The 21047-nt window shown below is 40.4% G+C and overlaps 2 protein-coding genes across 2 annotated transcripts in view; one reads left to right on the plus strand and one right to left on the minus strand.

Annotated features, from left to right (window-relative positions):
• ATM (ATM serine/threonine kinase) overlaps positions 1–6543 on the minus strand; it is a 133098-nt gene extending 126555 nt beyond the window's left edge. Inside the window, 4 exon segments of the mRNA XM_017855270.1 lie at positions 64–209; positions 1485–1597; positions 1677–1778; positions 6190–6543. Of these exon segments, the coding sequence (XP_017710759.1) occupies positions 64–209; positions 1485–1597; positions 1677–1748 (331 nt within the window). The 5' untranslated portion in view covers positions 1749–1778; positions 6190–6543.
• Positions 6544–6701: 158 nt separating this feature from the next.
• The window catches only part of NPAT (nuclear protein, coactivator of histone transcription), a 65602-nt gene continuing 51256 nt past the window's right edge, over positions 6702–21047 (plus strand). Inside the window, 1 exon segment of the mRNA XM_017855271.1 lies at positions 6702–6858. Coding sequence (XP_017710760.1) covers positions 6822–6858 — 37 coding nt within the window. The 5' untranslated portion in view covers positions 6702–6821.

Consider the following 21047-nt stretch of genomic DNA (forward strand, 5'->3'; position numbering starts at 1 on the left):
AAAAAAAACCCATGAAACAGTAATCTGTTAAGCCATTTATTTATAATTTATAACACCACTTACTTCTATTTGCACATTTGATGAAGTATTTGACCAAACTACTGATTTCCTGCATCTTTTTCTGCCTGGAGGCTTGTGTTGAGGCTGATACATTTGGTTTTGCTATTCTCAGACATTCTGTTTCTTTCTGAATATACCTCTGTAAAAACCTTCAAGAAAACAAAATTCAATTTCAGAAACTCGTTGAATCCTTAAATTATAATAATTTCAAAAGCTGTTCATGCCATCACAAAAGCAACTTTTAAACTACCTTTCTTAGATTACTATACCAGCTGAATAAAACAAATAAAACAATTAAATCTCTCTTTCAAGGCCTAACGCCTACAAGACCAATTTAATGTCTGGTTTGCAAAGTCCTTAATCTTCTATGACTTTCTACTGCTTTACTGCCTGCTTTCTAAATTTATCATTAAAAGTTCACAGTGCTAGTAAGGACCCTCTCAATCCTCTCTGAACTCCTTCTGTTATTCTGTACTGGATCTACCTCTTTCTTAGGCAGTTGGTAATGTTGCTAGCCATTAAATGAAGCCTGCCTAGAAGATACTCATAACTAGCCAGGAGTGCCAGGTACATATTTGACCTACCAGATCAGCTTATACAAAATAGTATTCATCTTCAGGTTATATTTGTTGTATTTAAAATAAACTAGAAAGCCAGAGGAAAAAGAGCATGTATGTTTCATTTTATATGCATTCAAATCTGCAACAGTCAATCTAATACCAAATAGGAGCTAAAAATAAAACAGAATCTGTCGTAAACACTGAAGGACAACTAAATACATACTTCCTCGTGACAACAAACGTTATTTCTAGTTTATTTAATACTCTATTTAAAATACTTTATTCATCTTTCCTAATTCTTACAATCTGTTTCTAGTTATAAATGGATTTCATGGTTGAAAATGATGTCTCAATGTAAAAATGCATCAACCCTGTTGGTTTAACTGATTGCTGTCCAGCAATCAGTTGTGTTTTTTCATTGTTTGAGGTTCTTTTTGTTTTTAACCAAATTCATATACAAGTATTCCAATCTTCCTTTTACTTGTTTTATTACAATTTAACACGTGGCATTTACTTATAATCAGAGCAATCTTTAAAGGTGTGAAAGTAATATCCAAACATTTATTATAATTTTTTTCTCTAATCTGAAGTCTTGTGAACTAATTATAATGACAGAAATTCTCTCTCAATTTTGAGTGAGATATGTCTAAAACATTTTATTGAAGAAATAATTTATAATTTTAAGTTTAAGAACAAGCTTTAAAAATTATGTTTTGGATAAATATTAAATGCCAAATTCATATGCAAGGCATAATGATATATAGGAAACAAAGACAAATGTTACGACACACAAAAATAATAGTACAACAGAAATAAATATGAAAGAGAAAAATGAAGACAGTAAAATAAATTTGAATAGAATACCTAAAAACAGCATCCCAATTCAAGTATTTTCCTTGTTTGGAATCTGAATGCCGATCTAGATGTATAATTGTTTCAGGATCTCGAATCAGGCGCTTAAATTTCTCAACTTCTTTCTGAAAATAAAAAGGAAATAATAATGGGTTACTAATCACACTTATTTCAAGGAAAAATTGAATTTAAGTAATTTACTACCTTTCGTTCTGTAGCTCTATCATGTTCTAGTTGACGGCAGCAAATAAGCAGATCATTAAGTGCTAGACTCATGGTTCACAATTTCAGAATACACATCACTGTCTGCAAAAAAAAATATATAGGTATATATGTATATGTATATATATGCATAGAGAGGTGTGAAAAAATGTATATATATAATTATTTCATATTGCAGTATTTATAGATTTAATCGTACAATTAGAAGCATATTCTCATCAAAGGCACAATAATTTTTCTTAACATTTCCATATTTAAAATGAGATTTTCTTAAAATCTATACAAGCAGTGCTGTAACACAAAAATGTTTGCCTTGCTTGCAGTGGTAGCAGGATTAAAATAAAAGTTAATTTACACTGGTTGCGGTGGCTCACACCTGTAATCCCAGCACTTTGGGAGGCCAAGGTGGGAGGATCACAAGGTCAGGAGTTCAACCAGCCTGGCCAATATGTTGAAACCCTGTCTCTACTAAAAATACAAAAATTAGCCGGGCTTGTTGTCGCGCGCCTGTAATCCCAGCTACTCAAGAGGCTGAGGCAGGAAAATCGCTTGAACCCTGGAGGCAGAGCTTTCAGTGAGCCAAGATGGAGCCATAGTACTCCAGCCTGGGCGACAGAGGAAGGCTCCATTGGGGTGGGAGATGGGGGAAGTATATTTACTTTTTATTACTCTAAGACCAAAGAAATATGACATTTAAATTCAGACATGAAAGATAAATAGAAAACAGCCAGGCAAATAAGGAAATGAGTACTCAGGAATTTAACATTGACAATGAATTATTTAAAAGCACTCTTGGCCGGGCGTGGTGGTGCATGCTTGTAGTCCCAGCTACTCAGGAGGCTGAGGCAGAATAATCACTTGAACCCGGGAGGCGGTGGCTGCAGTGAGCAGAGATAGCACCACTGCACTCCAGCCTGGTGACAGAGCAAGACTACGTCTCAAAGGAAAAAAAAAAAAGAAAAAAGCACTCTTGCTCATATGGAGAGATGTGTCATTTTGCTGAGCCAAAGGCTTAAAACATGCTTTGGAACTGATAAGTAGGAGGCTATCAGAGCTAGTAAGCTTTGCCTACCACTTCCATCTCAACTGGTAATTAAGGTTCTCATTGAAACATAACGATAGGAGTAAAATATTTGTTTTAAAAGGAAATTCTATGCTATGGTGGTATCTTTTGCAAATGTCAAGGATCAACTATGTTTTACTATGTCTTGATTCCACTGTAGTAGCTCTCTTCTTTTGGGGGCTTCTGATATAATCAAACTCTCTTTTGATGTCCTTCAAAAAAATCTAGTAAGAACAGCATTTCAACATGGACACAAAGATGGGAAAAACAGACACTGGGGACTGTTTGAGGGACGGAGAGAGAGGGAGGTATGGCTTGAAGCGCTACCTATCAGGTACTATGCTCACTACCTGAGTGACAGGATCATTCGTACACCAAGCCTCAGCAACATGCAATTTACCCATGTAACAAACCCACACATCTACCCCCAGAACCTAAAATAAAATAGAAAAGAAAAAAGAAACAGCATTCTGTTTTACTAGTTCTGATCTAAACCTTTATATGATACAAAGAAGTTTTTTTATTAGACTATGAATGTCTGTAAACAGAGAAAAAACACATATATTTATGTATATTATACCTACACATACCTACATCTCAAGATGTAAAAAGGTAGGGAAACTCCTTCTCCTATCCATCCATCTAAATTCTACTCAATCTTTCAAGATCAAGTATGTTTCTCTGCCCCGATTCAATCTCACAGAATCTCAAAATTGGGAGGAACTAAGAGACCAGGTCCAATCATCCTATAAAGGAAGGAATGTCTCCTACAAAATGAATGCCCTGTCTTTGAATATTCTCAGTAAGAGCTGACTACCCGGGCCTGGCGCAGTGGCTCATGCCTGGAATCCCAGCATTCTGGGAGGCCGAGGTGAGCATTTCACGAGGTCAGGAGTTCAAGACCAGCCAGCCTGGCCAACATGGTGAAACTCCGTCTCTACAAAAAACACAAGAATTAGCCAGGTGTGGTAGCACGTGCCTGTAATCCTAGCCATTGGGGAGACTGAGGCAGGAGACTCACTTAAACCCAGGAGGCGGAAGTTGCAGTTAGCTGAGATCACGCAATTGCACTCAGCCTGGGCGACAGAGCAAAAATCTGTCTCAAAAAAAAAAAAAAAAAAGAGCTGACTACCCATTTTATTAGCAGACGGCTCTAATTCTCTTCTCCTTTTGTATTCACTGGTGGTTCTTCTGACCTCCCCCATCCCCCAACACTATGACAACCTCCACTTTACTCTGCTATAGATTACAGATTGTTATTTGAGTCCTTTTCATTTAATTATATACTTCCTGTAAACAAGTATTATCATTTTTGTTTTTCTATTCCTTATGGTTTTATCTAGGAATCTTCTTACTTCTTCAATTTCAGTTTAAAGCCCTCTTGAGTCAATAAGGTTAAATGAAGCTGGTAATGTAACCAACGAAAATACCTTAGCAATATCCAAAGAACCATAAGGGTTGGCACCTTTATTCCTAAATATACTAAAGATTTGCCACTTCCCGGAAAAGGCAGCCCTAAACTTGACTTTTTTTTCCCCCATGGTGTGACTTCTTTGAACTTGTTTTTCTTACCTTCAGTTTCTTAATGATTACTTTGAAGAAAACAAAACAGTTCAGTATTATCTACATAAACAGAAGATGTTCGTTCACTGATAGATGCAAACAATATTTACGACGTATAGGTAGACAAATGATGAACTAAACAGATACAAATCCTACCCTCATGGAATCATATCTGGGCAGCAGAGTGACAGTAAACAAGTAAACTGATAAATCAATGCATAATTCCAAATTGTGATGTATGCCTCTGAGGAAACAAAAATACAGTGATAGAAAATAACTGTAGAGAGGATCATTTTAGATAAATTGTCAGGGAACATATCTCAGAGGAGTTTATAATAAAGCCAAGATCTGAACTAACTGGTGCCAAACCAAAAAAGGGCTAGAGGACCAACACTTCAGGGAAGGAAACCAGCACAGCCAAAGGGTTCTACAATGTAAAAGCATATAGCATGTTGGCGGAACTGAAAGAAGGCAGAGGAACTATTAGGTAATCAACTAGAGTGTCACCACATAAAGATGAACTTCATTTATACATTAATCCAGAATATCTAGGTTCCACTCAAGGTTCAAATGAAAAGATACAGATTTCCTACTTCCTACGAGCCTCTGAATTGACGAATTCAATGTTCCTTTTTAGATCTCAACCAAGTTGACCCCTTTGCAGAACTTGTCAATGACGCTTATATCCCATCTTCCTAGAAATAACTCTGCCCTTGGCATGTCATTCTTTTCTAGTGCTAAGGAGTGTGGCCTCTGTAGTCAGAATGTGTTAGTTCAAATCCTGGTTCAGCCACTTACAAACCGTATAATCTAGAGCAAGTTCACTAATCTCTTCAAACCTCAGTTTCTCAATGAGAAAAGGAAAAACAATACTAGTACCTACCTCTATGAGTTCCTGTAAGGACCCATATACATGCTTACAGTGCCCTGAAACACAGCAAATGTTAGCAATGATCATATTCCCTTCCTTTATGACTGTTTCGAAAGTCTCCTGATAGCTCTTCTTCCGCTCATACCTCAAAGAACAGCTTTGATTTCTTAGTCTCATCCATTCCTACGACTTCAGCAGTTGAAAACCCACAAAATAATATTGCATTCAATGCCAGACCTCACTCCGGAGCTTCAGGGTCCTTCTACACTTTGTGCCTTTACACGCATTTTTCCTTCCATCTGGAAGGCTTCTACCATCTGCCAAGGTAACACTGCGAGGTCTCACCACAAACTGAATTGATAGTCTCAGGCTGAGTTTGCAGAGAACCAAAGTCACTCCTCTACCATCAGAGTACTCCCCTATCACATACATTATCATCTATTGTAGTTGTCTTTCTACTTATCTGTACCTGGCAACAATAGTAGCTAACGCTCACGAGTGCTCACCGCAGGTCAAGATTATCTCACTTATCTTCACAAGACAGTAGAGAGAGGCCACACGAGTGACAGTCAGAATTCCAACTCCAGCCGTATGCTTCCAGAGCCCAAGCTCTTAACCGCGAGGCTGAAGTTGAAATATCAATCAATGCTCGCTGACTAAAAGTACTAAATACGAGAGAGAGATCAAAAGATGACTAGTCAAGTCGCGTAGTTAAATCTGAACCCTAAGGTGACACGAAAAGAGGATGAGCAGGAGGGAGGGTTCAATTCAGGGCATTTAAAAGGATGAGGTTATTGGCCAAGTCCGCTAGGAACCCGAAGAGAGGCCGGGAAAGATGGAGTGAGGAGAGGAATCAAGGGAAAGATGGAGTGAGGAGAGGAGTCAAGGGCCGCTCTGGAGGGGTGCATGAGATTGGGGGTCTGGGGAGAGGACAAACTGGATCGCACGCGACTGAATTTTCCAACGCAGGAGCCTCTGCGTTGCCTCTGCGCCCCTACCGTTGTACTCGGAAGGTCAAAGTGGTATCAACCACGGCGATGGCTGCAGCGCAGATCCCGGCTCTTTTCGCCTCCTCCCGCGGCGACGGCTTCTTTTCCCCGTTAGCCACGCAGGTACCTACTCCCGCTTCCGGTTCAAACCCTGCGTAACTGTACAGCGCCCACTTCTGGAAGAAGAAGCAGGGCCGAGCGGCGGTAGAGCACGGTGTGCCCATGCGCGCCAAGCATCACGCTGTCTCCGCGCTCAAAACACTCCCCCAAAACATCCGGCCCGTCGGAGCAAATGCGCCTGCGCCCTGTCCACCAATGGCCAGAGACCTAGCATTTGCGGCTTGCCCTTCGGCTCGGGCTCCGGGGTTCTCACCCACCCTCCTCACCCTCTTCACCCCCGCCCCTCCAAGTCTGAGGACGGAAGTGACGACAGTTCCAAAGGCGAACGGAGGCGGGTTTCATTTCGGCGCCTTTCTTTCTCTGGCAGAAGCGATTGGCTGGCGTAAAGCGAAAGAGGCGGGACAAATTGCCGCGGGTTCAGTACCGCCACTGGAACCGGGAGATGCGGCGCAGGAGCTGTCGCTGTGCTTGCTTTAACCTGAGTCTTGTTCCTTATTGTGGTTCCTGCTACGGTTTTGATCATGTTGTTACCCTCGGACGTAGCCCGGCTTGTATTGGGTAAGCGCGGGCTCGGAAAGGAGGGTTATTGGCCCCGGCTGTGCCGGACACAAGGACCTTTGAGGCCAAAGGTTTTCCCTGGGTGGGGAAGCTTTGGGGTTTTGCCTCCCAGCTTACGAGTTGATACTGGCGGTGATTCTTCGTCACTCCGAGGTTCTAGGCAGTTTAAGCCTCTTTGTATGTAGATGTTTCTCTTCAGAGGCTGCGTGGCGAGGGGAAGGCCGAGGGGGAAGCTCGAGGTGGAACACCTGGGGCAGGATTCGGAGGGAAAGTCAGGCCTCCACAGCTAATTAGGACCCCTGAAAGAGCGTTTGCGTGACGGACGAGTTGGGTGTGCTTCAACCTTGGGCGCACTTTCCGTGGTTCATTGCTGGGACCAAAATAGGGCAAAGAGGGACTTCCCCGGCCCCCCATCTTTGTAGGGAGACCTTCCTGCCGCCCTTTTAATTACCCGCCCTTATAACTACGAATTTGGGAGTAAGGGTGATCTTCCTTCTCCATCCTCCACGCAATACGTCGTCCAGTGTAGAGATGTGAAATGCTACTTGCATATTTTAAAACAGCAATTCCTATACCTTTGATCAGCAAAAAATTTCAGAGGGTTAATTGCCTTAAATTAGTTGAACGTTTTTTAGCCCTAGTTTTACCTTCATTTGAGGAGGGGTGGTTTGTGGGTCACTTCTCTGTCAGGGTGTATTGTCTGTGTGAGAAACGGGTTTTGTTGTTTGTCCCCTGAAAGAATAAAGAGGATTGTACTACAGGGGACGAGAGTCACGTAAAGCTCAAAACCCGAGCCAGTGATTTACAGACGTCGTATGCGACGTCCTTAAAAGTAAATGGCAAGCATCTGTGATGAAACCTCCCGTAGTATTCGCAGCCATTACTACCATTATTTTATTGTTCGGAAAACCCATTTGTCTTGTGCCTCCTTTAAATGCCCAGCGCTGTCCACAAAAATGTTATTTGCGTAGGGCTCTTGATAAGCACATTTTGCAGGAAACGTTAAACGGAACTGGTTCCACCATCCATTTTTGAAGAAACTAATGACAAGTTTAAACTAATGTTTTGTTAATGTCTGGTTAATCTTTTGCTTAAGAATTCTGAGTTTTGGCAGTTTGGTAATCTAGTTGAGTTTCGGTAACTGTAGTCTTAAACATGATTTCTCAGCCTCAGTACTGTTAACATTTTGGGCCTCATAATTCTTTATTGTGGGGAGCTATCCTGTGCTCAAACATTGTAGGATGTTAGCAGCATTCCTGGCTTCTATTCACTAGGTTACAGTAGGACACCGATTCCCCACCCTGCCCTTACCCAGTTGTGATTAGGGAAAATGTCTGTAGGTGTTGCTAGTATGTCCCCTGGAGGGCAGAATCATCCCTAGTTAAGAAAGTCCTAAGAAAGCAGTATCATTTTCTAATTGAAATAATTCGCATCAATTTATGCGTATTCTTTCTCCACAAACCAGCTACTCTGCTGACTTCCTGCTTTTCATTTAATGTACAAAAAATGCCAGCCATGGTTTTCTTACTTTAAAAATCTTTGTCATTCACATTCCATTTTCACTGCTACCAGTCCCGCGATGTGCCTGCCATTACTTCTCTTTTGGACTTCTGTCATGGCTTCCCAGATAGTTGTCCTTGCAATTCGTTTTATTTACTGCTGTCACAAATCTCCCTGAAGCGTTCACACTATACCTTTTATTCTGAAAGTTGAGATAAGTCTGTTCTTACTAAAAATTTCAAATGTGCAGGAGTATACAATACAAAAAAAAAGCCTCCCCATGCCTAATGCTCTTACTTTTGTTATTTGTCATTATACATCTTAAATATATACATATCGTGTGTATCTTTCTCATATCAGGTTTATTATTTACTCATGATTCTTCTATCAGTACCCCCTCCCCATCTTCAGCTCCTCTTGTTATTGGCCCCTTCATAATGTTTTTTCCAGCAAATCTTTGGGTGCTTAATGTGTTCCAAACACTATGTCAATTGCTGAACATAGAGAAGTAAGTTTTCTCCCCTTAGTGTTCAGATAATTAGGGTTTTTTTACTCTTAAACATACACACAAAAACACTTTTCTGGACCCCAGTAGACATTAGACACAAACAGGACGTTCTGGCTGATGTTCTGTGTCACCCTTTCACAAGTCAAATGTATTCAAAGAACAAAATTCCATTAGTTGCTGTTCTTCACCTACTTTTTATCCTTCAGGATCCTGCCCTCTGACTTTTGCATCTCACCACTCCACTTAAGTAGCCCTTGTTGCCTTGTTGGGATTTCACAAAATGTATGGGCCAGAATACATCAAAGTGTTGTTTATTGCCTCTGGGCTATCAGTTCAGTTTTTATCCATTTATTCAAGGTGATCTGTGGAACTGATCCTACTTACCTCTCCAGCTTGGTCTCAACTTCTTAACATCTGCTTTATGCTACAGACATGCCAAACGAATTGAAGTTTCTTTGGATATTCTTATATATATTCTACTTCTCTTTGCCTTCCCAGTACACTTGCATTCAAGGTTCAGGTCACACCTGATCTCTGAAACTTCATTTAGCAAATACAGTTAGTACTTTCTTAAATGTTGCCACAGCATTGTACTTCTGTTACAACCTTATCATGTCTTATTGTAGCTGTGTGTTTACTTTTTTTGATAAAATATACATAACAAAATTCACCATTTTAAAATGTATAGTTCTTAAAGCCCAAAATAATGAGTTTGTTGTTGTTGTTTTTGTTTTTATTGTACAGATCAGTAGTGTTAACTGTGTTGACATTGTTCTACAACCATCACTACCATCAGTTTCTGGAACTTTTTCATCTTCCCAATTTGAAACTTGCTTTTTTGTTTTATTAGTAGTCTTAGTCATGGATGAATGGACAAGCTTCAAGAGTTCTGGGAGTCCCCAAAACTATCATCTGTAAAGGTTTTCTTAAATAGATTTGTTACCTTCTGTATGAGACAGTATGCATTAAAAAAAAATAGAAACCACTCTGAGTAACATGGAAAGATTTAATGAGAGAATTGGTTACATTGGTGAGAGAAAAACTAAGACACCCAGCAGCTTACAACTAAGGCATCTCAATGGTTAGTGACAGTAGGAAGCCACTACGCTAATGATAAGGAGAGAGGAAGCAACCAAGAGGCTGAGTTGACTGTGTGGAACATGGAAGACTTGCCTTATGAGGGAGTGGTAGTCATAGAGGAGACTACTGAGGCAGAAAGGGAGTGGGGGGAAAATGTGGCTGCTTCCTCCTGCCCTCCAGCCTCCCACCAGTGCTTCCTATTTACTGAGCCCAGTCAGTAGCAGGCTGACAAGAGCTTGGGGAACATTGCCTATATAGAGTCAAGCTTTATGTCATAGAGTAGAGAGCAACAGAAGAGTCAAGAACGTATTTGAAGTCAAACAGGACCAGAATTGACATACCCCTAACAGGTCAAGAGCTGCTGGTTCTATTCACCTTTATATCACCAAAACGTAGATATTTAATAAAACATTTGCAAAAGTATGGCTGTGATTATGACACTCCCCTTTGTTTATTGAATAATATATGTACTCCTTGCTGTCTAAAACTTTTCATGATCCTTACCTGCTTTGTCTTTTCTGTTGTATCTCCAACTCTTCCCCTTCATAAACTGTGCTGCATCCAAACTGGACATGTTCCCCAAATATGCTTGCATATATGCTTTCTGTCAGCTTCTTTGGGATTCCCAGCCATCCTTCAGAATTCATCTGCACCTTCAAACGTCACATAATTTCCAAGCTTAGTAGTGGTTTCTCCAGCCCCTCCCTTCTCGTGAAGTAAATCAGCTCTATTTTCTTACCATTTTTGCTTTGCATCATAGTTATTTGTGTATATATCTTCTATCTCCAAGTAAGTTGTAACTTTATAGACAGAAACCTTGTCCCTGTTATTTATGGATCTAGTAATATAAGGCACCATAAGGTAAGGCTTCCTAAGAATTATTTGCATGCTTAAAGGACATTAAATTACTAATCTTTCTAGGGAAATAGTAGAATATGTGAAGGAAATGTTTTCACATAGCGTGCTTTACTATCTCTTGCTTGCTTTAAACCTCTCTTTTTATCTTTCCCTCTCTACAAGTAGGAAGAAAAAATACTCTTCATATAGGTAGGATTTTATCCTTTCTTCTCTTTTTCAGTTGTGTTTACCCTTCAGTTTATTTAGTTACTCATTACCACCTCCACTTATAATAAAAGTAGGCTGAAGATAGTATTATGTTAAGAAAGAAACTCAAGCATACTTTCTTACCTATTCGGGCACCTTTGTCAGTAAGTTTACACACAAAAAAAATTTCTTTTATTCTTAAGTTGTTTTTAGGAATAAAAGGAAAAAACGGTAATAACTAATATTAGTTATAGGATAACCATTTGTATTATACTGATAAGAGATGATTAGTGCCTAGTTTGTATTTTCTGTTTTATTAATTTATTTATTGAGGTGGCGTTTCACTCTTGTCATCCAGGCTGGAGAGCAGCAGCGAGATCTCGGCTCACTGCAACCTCCACCTCCCAGGTTCAAGTAATTCTCCTGCCTCAGTCTCCCAAGTAGCTGGGATTACAGGCGCTTGCCACCACGCCCGGCTAATTTTTGTATTTTTAGTAGAGACGAGGTTTCACCATGTTGGCCAGGCTGGTCTGGAACTCCTGACCTCAGGTGATCCACTCGCCTTGGCCTCCCAAATGCTGAGATTACAGCCATGAGCCACCGTGCCAGGCCTGTATTTTCATCATGTTTGGATTTTCATTCGTTTAACATCTGAGATTTAGAATTAATTTGTGCCTAAAATTTCCCATTACCTGACTGAGAATTGGTTATAGTCAGATACTTAATGATGATAAATAAACATTTTGTAGGCAGATACTAATCATATATATATAGTAAGACCTAATATAATAGCATTAATAGGTTCAATAGGATCTTGAAAACTGCAACTTTAAGCAAAATGATATATAATCAAACTAATTTTACCATAGGCTAACTGATAAAACAATTTCTTCAGCGTATTTTGGTCACAAAATATCACCACACTTGTAAATAAAGTCCAAAACACTTCTAATATTAAACATTGAAATAAATGTAAGCTATACATACATTTAAGAAGGATTAATAAAAACAAGATAATTACTTACCCAATTAGTCCAGTTCAAGGTTGCAGGTAGCTAGAGCCTATCCCAGCAGCTTAGGGTGCAAGACAGGAACTAACCCTGGGCAGGATGTCATTCTGTTGAAGGGAGCACTCCCACACCCACATACATTCATTGACGCTCACACTATAATAATTTAGACACACCATTTAACAACATGCACATCTTTGGAGTGTGGGAAGAAACTAGTGTACCTGGAGAAAACCCATGCAGGCATGGGGAAAATGTGTAAACTCCATACATAACAGTGTCCTCGGCCAGAAATTGATTTTTTTTCCTCATCAACAATATAACAAAAACATTGAACAAAATGATGGCATTTGAGGACTTGGTATATGATGATCAATAAACATGAGAGTAGTCAACTATGTACTACATTGTTTTGGAACTTTTGGGACACAACTAAACCAGAATACATCAAGTCTAATCTAAAATGAGAACTCAAGATTGCCAATGTTGAGTATATTTCTAAGAGCAGAAGGTAATGTATCCTAGATGTTACTATTTTGAGATGCATTATAACTTAAACACTTATTATAGAAGTAATCTATCCTTTAACAGTCTCATCTCGTGTGTGCTATACAGAGGTATAACGTTTTATGAAATACCATGAATTATCTGTGATGATTCCTTTCCAGGTTACGCTAGCACAAATGACAGTATTTTTCTGAAAAAGGTTAACTGTATCACTGTATTCTGTCTAGGGCATTGTTTCTCAACCTTTATTTCATTACACATCTTTAAGGAAACTTCTTAGGCTTTTTTTTTTTCCCGACCCTCCTCCCCACATGAAATTGTAATGTTTTAGTGTCATAAGTATATTGTATATGTTTATATATCGTGTATATCTGTGATTTATGCATAAAAAGAGGGAGGGAGATTTTCTTCATTGCTCCCTGTCCCAGAACCAATTTTCACCCTCTTAGGGCAGTATCACTCCTTTTGAGAATGCATGGTCTAGGGAAAAGCAAATCTACTTCAAGGTAGATATAAATCTACTGCAGATCTATAGTATATTTTAATACCACCATCTATCAGATGTCCCCAAGTGACTGAATGCATCTAGGGTGATAAGTACTTGAAACTCCACCAGGAAAAGGAAGTATATTTGAGGTCTTCAATTTAAATCTTGAAGCATATGAGGAAAAAGCTCCAACTGTCCTAATTTCAAGGTGATTCTAATAGTTTATAGATGTTTTACATTTTGTGTTTACAAAAGCTAGTAACAGCTAACTCACCTATTCCAAATATTATAATTGTCAGAAAGCCAGCCATCATAAAAATTACTTTTCAGCCAGCTGTAGTTTTCACAAAAAGGGAAGAAAACATTGCATTGTATCTTTGATCTAATTAATTTCACATCTGTGATTTGATGTTCAATGATGGAAAGATTGAAGTCATGTTATCTGAGATAAAGCTTTCTTCAGATATCCAAATGTTTTCTCCAAAACACAATGCCATCGGGTTTTGATGTGTATATTTGTTTGTTTCTTCTTATTAGCAAGAGGTTGGAAAACAGATTCATCCACTACAAGTAGAGAGTGGTGAGTTGATTCCCAAATCACAGCTAGGGCGTTGCCTGTAATGAGATGACCATATTCTTGCCCTTTCCTTTTTAAAACCTTGGTGTAGAATGACTTCGTAGGCCATCTTATTAGTTTTTTCACCTGTTGGACCTGGTTAAAGATACAGTTCCAGGTGAAGAGAGTAGACCCTTATAAAGTTGGAAGAGATCTTAGAAATAATTTCTTTTTTTATCTTTTAAGTTCAGGGATACATGTGCAGTTTGTTATATAGGTAAACTTGTGTCATAGTGGTTTGTTGTACATATTATTTCATCACCCAGGTGTTAAGCCTAGAGCCCATTAGTTATTTTTGCTGATCCTCTGCCTCCCACCCTTCACCATCCAGTAGGCCCCAGTGTGTGTTCTTCCCTCTATGTGCCCATGTGTTCCTATCATTTAGTTCCCACTTACAGTTTTAGTAGCTAATGAATACTTGTTGACAATTATGCCAGCACTGAGATAAGTGTACTTCAAAGGAAAGTATAAGGGAATACTTATAAATATTAAGTAATACCTGTAAGGGAATATTTAGTAGTGGGGAATAGGGAGTATTTTTACTAAACTGTGAAGAATGAGTTGAAGATAGCTAGGCTGAGAAAAGATTAGCTGCCCAAGCAAAGGAAATAGAATATACAGTGGCCTTGAAATACAATCAATGGTATATCTGTGGGACTGAAAGACCAGTTTGGCTGGAAGCAATAAAATGGCAAAACATAGGCTGAAGAGGAAATTAGGGTACGAAGCAAGTAGAACCTCATACGACATGTTAAAAATTTGGAATCATAGGCCGGGTGCAGTGGTTCACACGTGTAATCCCAGCACTTTGGGAGGCCTAGGCAGGCAAATCACCTAAGGTCAGGAGTTCTAGACCAGCCTGGCCAACATGGCAAAACCCTGTCTCTACTAAAAATATAAAAATTAGCCAGGCATGGTGGCAGGCGTCTGTAATTCCAGCTACTTGGGAGGCTGAGGCAGGAGAATTCGCTTGAACCTAGGAGGCAGAGGTTGCAGTGAGCCAGGATCGCACCATTGCGCTCCAGCGTGGGTGACAAGAGCAGGACTCCAACTAAAAAAAAGAATTGGAATCATATTTTTTTCATCGAGATATGATGCACACACTACAAGATATGAAATTGGTTGGTTTTCAGGGTATAAAAATCCAGGATATTTGTGGATTCATAATGTGCAGATATCACCACTTATTTCAATATTTCCATCACTCCAAAGAGAATCCTTATACTGTTAAGTCACTTCCAATTCCCCCTTCCCCTGTCTTCTGCCAACCACAAATCTACTTTCTGTATCTATACATTTGCCTTGCCTGGACATTGCACATTAATGAAATAGAATTTTGGCCTTTTTTGCCCGGGCGCGGTGCTAGCCTGTAAATCCCAGCACTTTGGGGCCGAGCGGGCAGATCACGAGGTCAGGAGTCCGAGACCATCCTGGCTAACATGGTGAAACCTCTTCTCTACTAAAAAAAAAAAAAATACAAAAAACTAGCCGGGGCGAGGTGGCGGTGCCTGTAGTCCCAGCTACTCGGTTCGGAGGCTTGAGGCAGGAGAAGGCGTAAACCGGGAAGGCGACTGGCAGTGGCTTTGAGATCACCCACTGCCACTCCGCCTTGGGCCTACAGATTTGTTTTTTTTTTTGCGAGACTCCGTTCTCAAAAAAAAAAAAAAAAGAATTTTGGCTTTTTGTGTCTGACTTTCACATAGCAGAATGTTTTCAGCATTATTCCATGTTGTAGCAGATATTAGTACTTCATTCCTTTTTATAGCTGAATATTTCATTATATGAATATGCCATATTTTGTTTGTCCATTCATTAATGGACACTTATGAAGAACGCAGGCCAGGTGTAATGGTTCACCCTATAATCCCAACACTTGGGAGGCCAAGGCAGGAGGATTGCTGGAAGCCAGGAGAGCAAGACCAGCCTGGGCAGCATACTGAGACACCCCATCTCTACCAATAAATAAGTAATTAGCTGGGCATTTGTTTGGTGGTACATGCCTCTAGTCCTAGCTACTGGGGCGGCTGAAGTGGGAGGATCAGCCCAGGAGTTCAAGGTTATAGTGAGCTATGATTGTGCCACTCCGCTCCAGCCTGGGTGACAGAGTAAGACTCCGTCTCTGAAAAAAAATTAACTGACCATAAATGTTTGGATTCTATGCTTCAGAATTGACTAGATAAATAAGAAAGATCTGGATTTTTTATTTTGTTTCACTAATTTATGTGTCAAACTTCATGCCAGTATATCGTCTTGATTACTGTAGCTTCATAGTAAGTTTTGAAATTGGTAAGTGTAAGTGCTTCAACTTTTTCTTCATTTTCAAGAATTATTTTGGCTATTCCAGCCCCCTTGTATTACCTTAGGAGTTTTAGGATCAGTTTGTCAATTTGTGCACAAAAGGCAGTTGAGATTATGATAGGAATTGTGGTGAATGTATAGGTGAATTTTGGGAGTATTGAATTTTTAACAGTATTGAACCTTTCGGTCCATGAACACAGTATGTCTTTGCATGGATTTAGGTCTTTACATTCCTCCATTGATGTTTTCCAGTTTTTAGTATGCAAGTCCTTTACTTTTGTTAAACTTATTCCTAAGTATTTTGTTTCTTTTGATGCTATTGTAGCTAGCATTGCACTCTTAATTTTTGGTTGTTCATTGCGATTGATTGACTTTTATATATTTCTTGTGTATTCTGCAACCTTGTTGAAGTCATTTATTAGCTCTAATAGTTTTTGTTTTGTTTTGGTTTGGTTTGGTTTTGAGACAGAGTTTAGCTCTTGTTGCCCAGGCTGGAGTGCAATGGCTCAATCTCGACTCACCACAACCTCTGCCTCCCGGATTCAAGTGATTCTCCTGCCTCGGCCTCTGGAATAGCTGGGATTACAGGCATGCGTCACCTTGCCCAGCTAATTTTGTATTTTTAGTAGAGCCAGGGTTTCTCCGTGTTGGTCAGGCTGGTTTTGAACTCCCGACCTCAGGTGATTTGCCGGCCTCGGCCTCCCAAAGTTCTGGATTACAGGCATGAGCCACCATGCCTGGCCTAGGGAGGTTTCTTCTTTTTTTTGAGACAGAGTCTCGCTCTTGCACAGACTGGAGTGCGGTGGCACCATCTCGGGTCATTGCAACCTCCACCTCCCTGGTTCAAGTGATTCCCCTGCCTCAGCCTCCCTAGTAGCTGGGATTAAGGTGGACGACACCATACCCAACTCATTTTTTTGTATTTTTAGTAGAGACGGGGTTTCACCATGTTGGCCAGACTGGTCTTGAACTCCTGACCTCAGGCAATCTGCTGGCCTTGGCCTCCCAAAGTGCTGGGATTATAGGCACAAGCCATGGTGCCAAGCCTCTAATAGTTTTTTTAATGGCTTCCATAGGATTTTCTATATAAGACATGTCATCTGCAAATAGGGGTAATCTGACTTTTTCCTTTCCAATCTGGATGCTTTTTTTTTTTTTTTTTTTTTTTTTTTTTTTTTTTTTTTTTTGTGAGATGGAGTCTCGCTCTGTTGCCCAGGCTGGAGTGGAGTGGCACTATCTCAGCTCACTGCAACCTCTGCCTCCCGGATTCAAGCGATTCTTCTGCTTCTGCCTCCTGAGTAGTTGGCATTACAGGCATGCAACACCACACTGACTAATTTTTATATTTTTAGTAGAGACGGGGTTTCACCATGTTGGGTAGTCTGGTCCGGAACTCCTGACCTCAGGTGATCCGCCCACCTCGGCCTCCCAAATTGCTGGAATTACAGGTGTGAGCCACCGCACCCACCCTGGATGCTTTTTATTTCAAGTTTTTTCCTAAGTGCCCTGCCTAGAGGATACATGCGATGTTTAATAGAAATGACAAGAACAGACATTCTTACCTTTTCCCTGATCTTATGGGGAAAGCTTTGAATTTTAAACCATTGAAGATGATGTTACTTGGCTTTTTTTTTTTTTTTAGTAGATACCTCTATCAGGTTGAGGAAATTTCCTTTTATTTCTAGTGTTTTTATCATGAAAGGGTGTTGGAATTTGTCTTTTTTGGTTTCTTTGGTAGTGTTGTGTTGTGTTTTGTTTTGTTTTGTTTTGTTTTGTTTTGTTTTGCTTTTGAAACAGGTTCTTACTCTGTCATCCAGGCTGGACTATGGTGGCATGATTATGGTCCACTGCAGCCTCAGCCTCCCAGGCTAAAACTATCCTACCTCACCCTCCCAAGTAACTGGAACTATAGGCATGTGCCACCATGCCCAGCTAAATTTTTAATTTTTTGTAGAGATGGGGGGGTCTCACTGTATTGTCCAGAATGGTTGGATTTTGTTCAGTTGCTTTTTCCATGATAATGTGACTTTTATGTTTTACGCTGTGAATATAGTATATTACACTGATTTATTTTTATTCAACCAACCTTGCATTACTGCATTAAATCCCACTTGGTCATGGTGCATCACTGTTTTTCATATGTTGCTGGATTTTAATTGCTAGTGTTTTGTTAAGGATTTGTTTTTCCTGGAGACAGGGTCTCACTCTGTCACCTATTCTGGAGTGCAGTGGCACAATCATGGCTCACTGCAGCCTTGACTTCCCAGGCTTAAGTGATCCTTCCATTTCAGCCTCCCGAGTAGCTGGGACCACAGGTGCACACCACCATGCCCAGCTGACTTTTGTATTTTTTGTAGAGATGGTGTTTTGCCATGATGCCCAGGCTGATCTGGAACTCCTGAGCTCAAGCAGTCCTCCTGCCTTGGCCTCCCACAGTGCTACTCTCGCCCTACAGGTGAGAGCCACTGTGCCCACCCTGTTGAGGACTTTTATGTTCACTTTGTTTCTTTTTTTTTTTTTAGACAGAGTCTCGCTCTGTTGCCAAGCTGGAATGCAGTGGCGTGATCTCGGCTCACTGCAACCTCTGACTCCCTGGTTCAAGCGATTCTCCTGTCCCAGCCTCCCAAGTAGTTGGAATTACAGGCACACACCACCAGACGCAGCTAATTTTTGTATTTTTAGTAGAAATGGGTTTTCACCATGTTGGCCAGAATAGTCTCGATCTCCTGATCTCGTGATCTGCCTGCCTCGGCCTCCCAAAGTGCTAGGATTATAGGTATGAGCCACTGACCCCGGCCCCTGTGTCCACTTTCATAAGGAATATTGGCGTGTAGTTTTGTGATGTCTTTCTCTGGTTTTGGTATCAGGGTAATATTGGTCTAAAAGAATGAGTTGAGAAGTCCTCTCCTAGTATTTCAAAAAGAGTTTGTAAAGGATTGGTGTTTCATTCTGTGTTTTGTAGAATTCACCAGTGAGGGCATTTGATCCCAGCTGGGCTTTTCCTTATGAGAAGTTTCTTTATTACAAACTCCGTTTCTTTACTTGTTATAGGTCTATTCAGGTTTTCTGTTTCTTCTTGAGTCAGTTCTCGTAGTTTGGGTCTATTAGTCCGTTCTTGTGTTTCTATGAAGAAATACCTGAGAGTGGGTAACTTATAAAGAAGAGAGATTTAATTAGCTCACAGTTCTTTAGGTTTTGCAGGAAGCATGGTGCTGGCATCTGCTTGCCTTCTGGAGGCCTTGGGAAGCTTAACAATCATGGCAGAAGGTGAAGGGGGAAGCTGGCCTCTCACATGGCAAGACTGAGAGCAAGAGAGAAAGAGGTGTCACACACTTTTAAATGACCAGGTCTTGTGAGAACTCACTATCTCAAGGATAGCACCAAGGCATGAGGAATCTGCCCCTGTGACCAAAACACCTCCTACCAGGCTCCACCTCCAACATTGGGGATTACAATTCAAGGTGAGATTTAGCAGGAGCAATATCTAAACTATGTGAGGGTCTTTCTAAGAATTACCCATTTCATTTAGATTGTCTAAATTGTTGAGATAACAACTGTTTATACTATTCATTTACATTCCCATTTATTTCTATAATACTGATAGTAATATCCTCTCTTACTTTTCTGATCTAGTATAATGTGAGTACTCTCTTTTTTTTTGGTTGGTCTAGCTATAGAATTGTCAACATTGTTGACCTTTTCAGAGAACTAGCTTTTGTTTTATTCATTTTCTCTGTTTTGTTTCGTTTATTTATACTCTGCTTATTTCCTTCTGCTTTGCTCTTTTTCTAGTTTCTTAAGGTAGATGATGCGGTTATTGAAATTTTTTTTTTTTTTTTTTGAGATGGAGTCTCGCTCTGTCACCCAGGCTGGAGTGCAGTGGCGCGATCTCCACTCACTGCAAGCTCCGCCTCCCGGGTTCATGCCATTCTCCTGCCTCAGCCTCCCGAGTAGCTGGCACTACAGGTGCCTGCCACCACACCCAGCTAATTTTTTGTATTTTTAGTAGGAACAGGGTTTCACCGTGTTAGCCAGGATGGTCTCGATCTCCTGACTTCGTGATCCACCCGCCTTGGTCTCCTAAAGTGCTGGGATTACAGGCATGAGCCACCGCGCCTGGCCTAATGTGGTTATTGATTTTAAATTTTAAGGTTTTTGTTTGTTTGTTTTGAGACAAGATCTCAGTCTGTTGCCCACACTATAATGCAGTGGCACGATCATAGTTCACTATAACCTTGAACTCCTGAACTACTGGGACTATAGGCACATGCCAGCACACCTACCTAATTTAAAGAGACTTTTTTAGACACAGGCTCTTGAACTCGGCACCTCATGGTACCCTCCTGCCCCAGCCTGCCAAATAGCTGGGATTATAGGTGTATGCCACCATGCTTGGCTTATCTTTTATTTATTTATTTTATTTATTTTTGACATGGAGTCTTGCCCTGTCACCCAGGCTGGAGTGCAGTGGCACGGTCTCGGCTCACTGCAGCCTCCACCTCTCAGGATCACCCAATTCTCCTGCCTCAGTCTCCTGAGTATCTGAGATTACAGGTGCCTGCCACCATACCTAGTTAATTTTTTGTATTGTTAGTAGAGATGGAGTTTGCCATGTTGGCCAGGCTGGTCTCGAGCTCCTGATCTCCGGTGATCTTCCTGCCTCAGCCTCCCAAAGTGCTGAGATTACAGACGTGAGCCACCATACCTGGCATCTCTTTTTTAAACACAAGTGTGTATAGCTGTAAATTTTCCAGTGTGCACTGCTTTAATTGCATCTCATAAATTTATTGGCACTTATTTCATATCCTAATATATGGTCGACGCTGGAAAATGTTCTATTTACAGTTGAGAAAAATACGTAGTATGCTGTTTTTGACTGGAGTGTTCTATAGATATCTGGTAGGTCTAGTTGCTTTACAGTTTAAATTTTCTGTTTATTAATCTTCTGCCTAGTTGTTCTATGTATTACTGAAAGTGTGGTATAGAAGCCTTCAACTTTTATTGTTGAATTATCTGTTTCTCCCTTCCCTTCCATGAGTTTGCTTAATACTTTGGGCTCAGTTAGGTGTATTTGTGTTTTTAAGTGTTATTTCTTTTTTTTTTTTTTTTTTTTTTTGAAGGTAGGGTCTCACCCGGTTG

The sequence above is a fragment of the Rhinopithecus bieti genome, unplaced genomic scaffold (assembly GCF_001698545.2).
Source record: "Rhinopithecus bieti isolate Rb0 unplaced genomic scaffold, ASM169854v2 scaffold_39705, whole genome shotgun sequence".
Classification (NCBI taxonomy): Eukaryota; Metazoa; Chordata; class Mammalia; order Primates; family Cercopithecidae; genus Rhinopithecus; species Rhinopithecus bieti.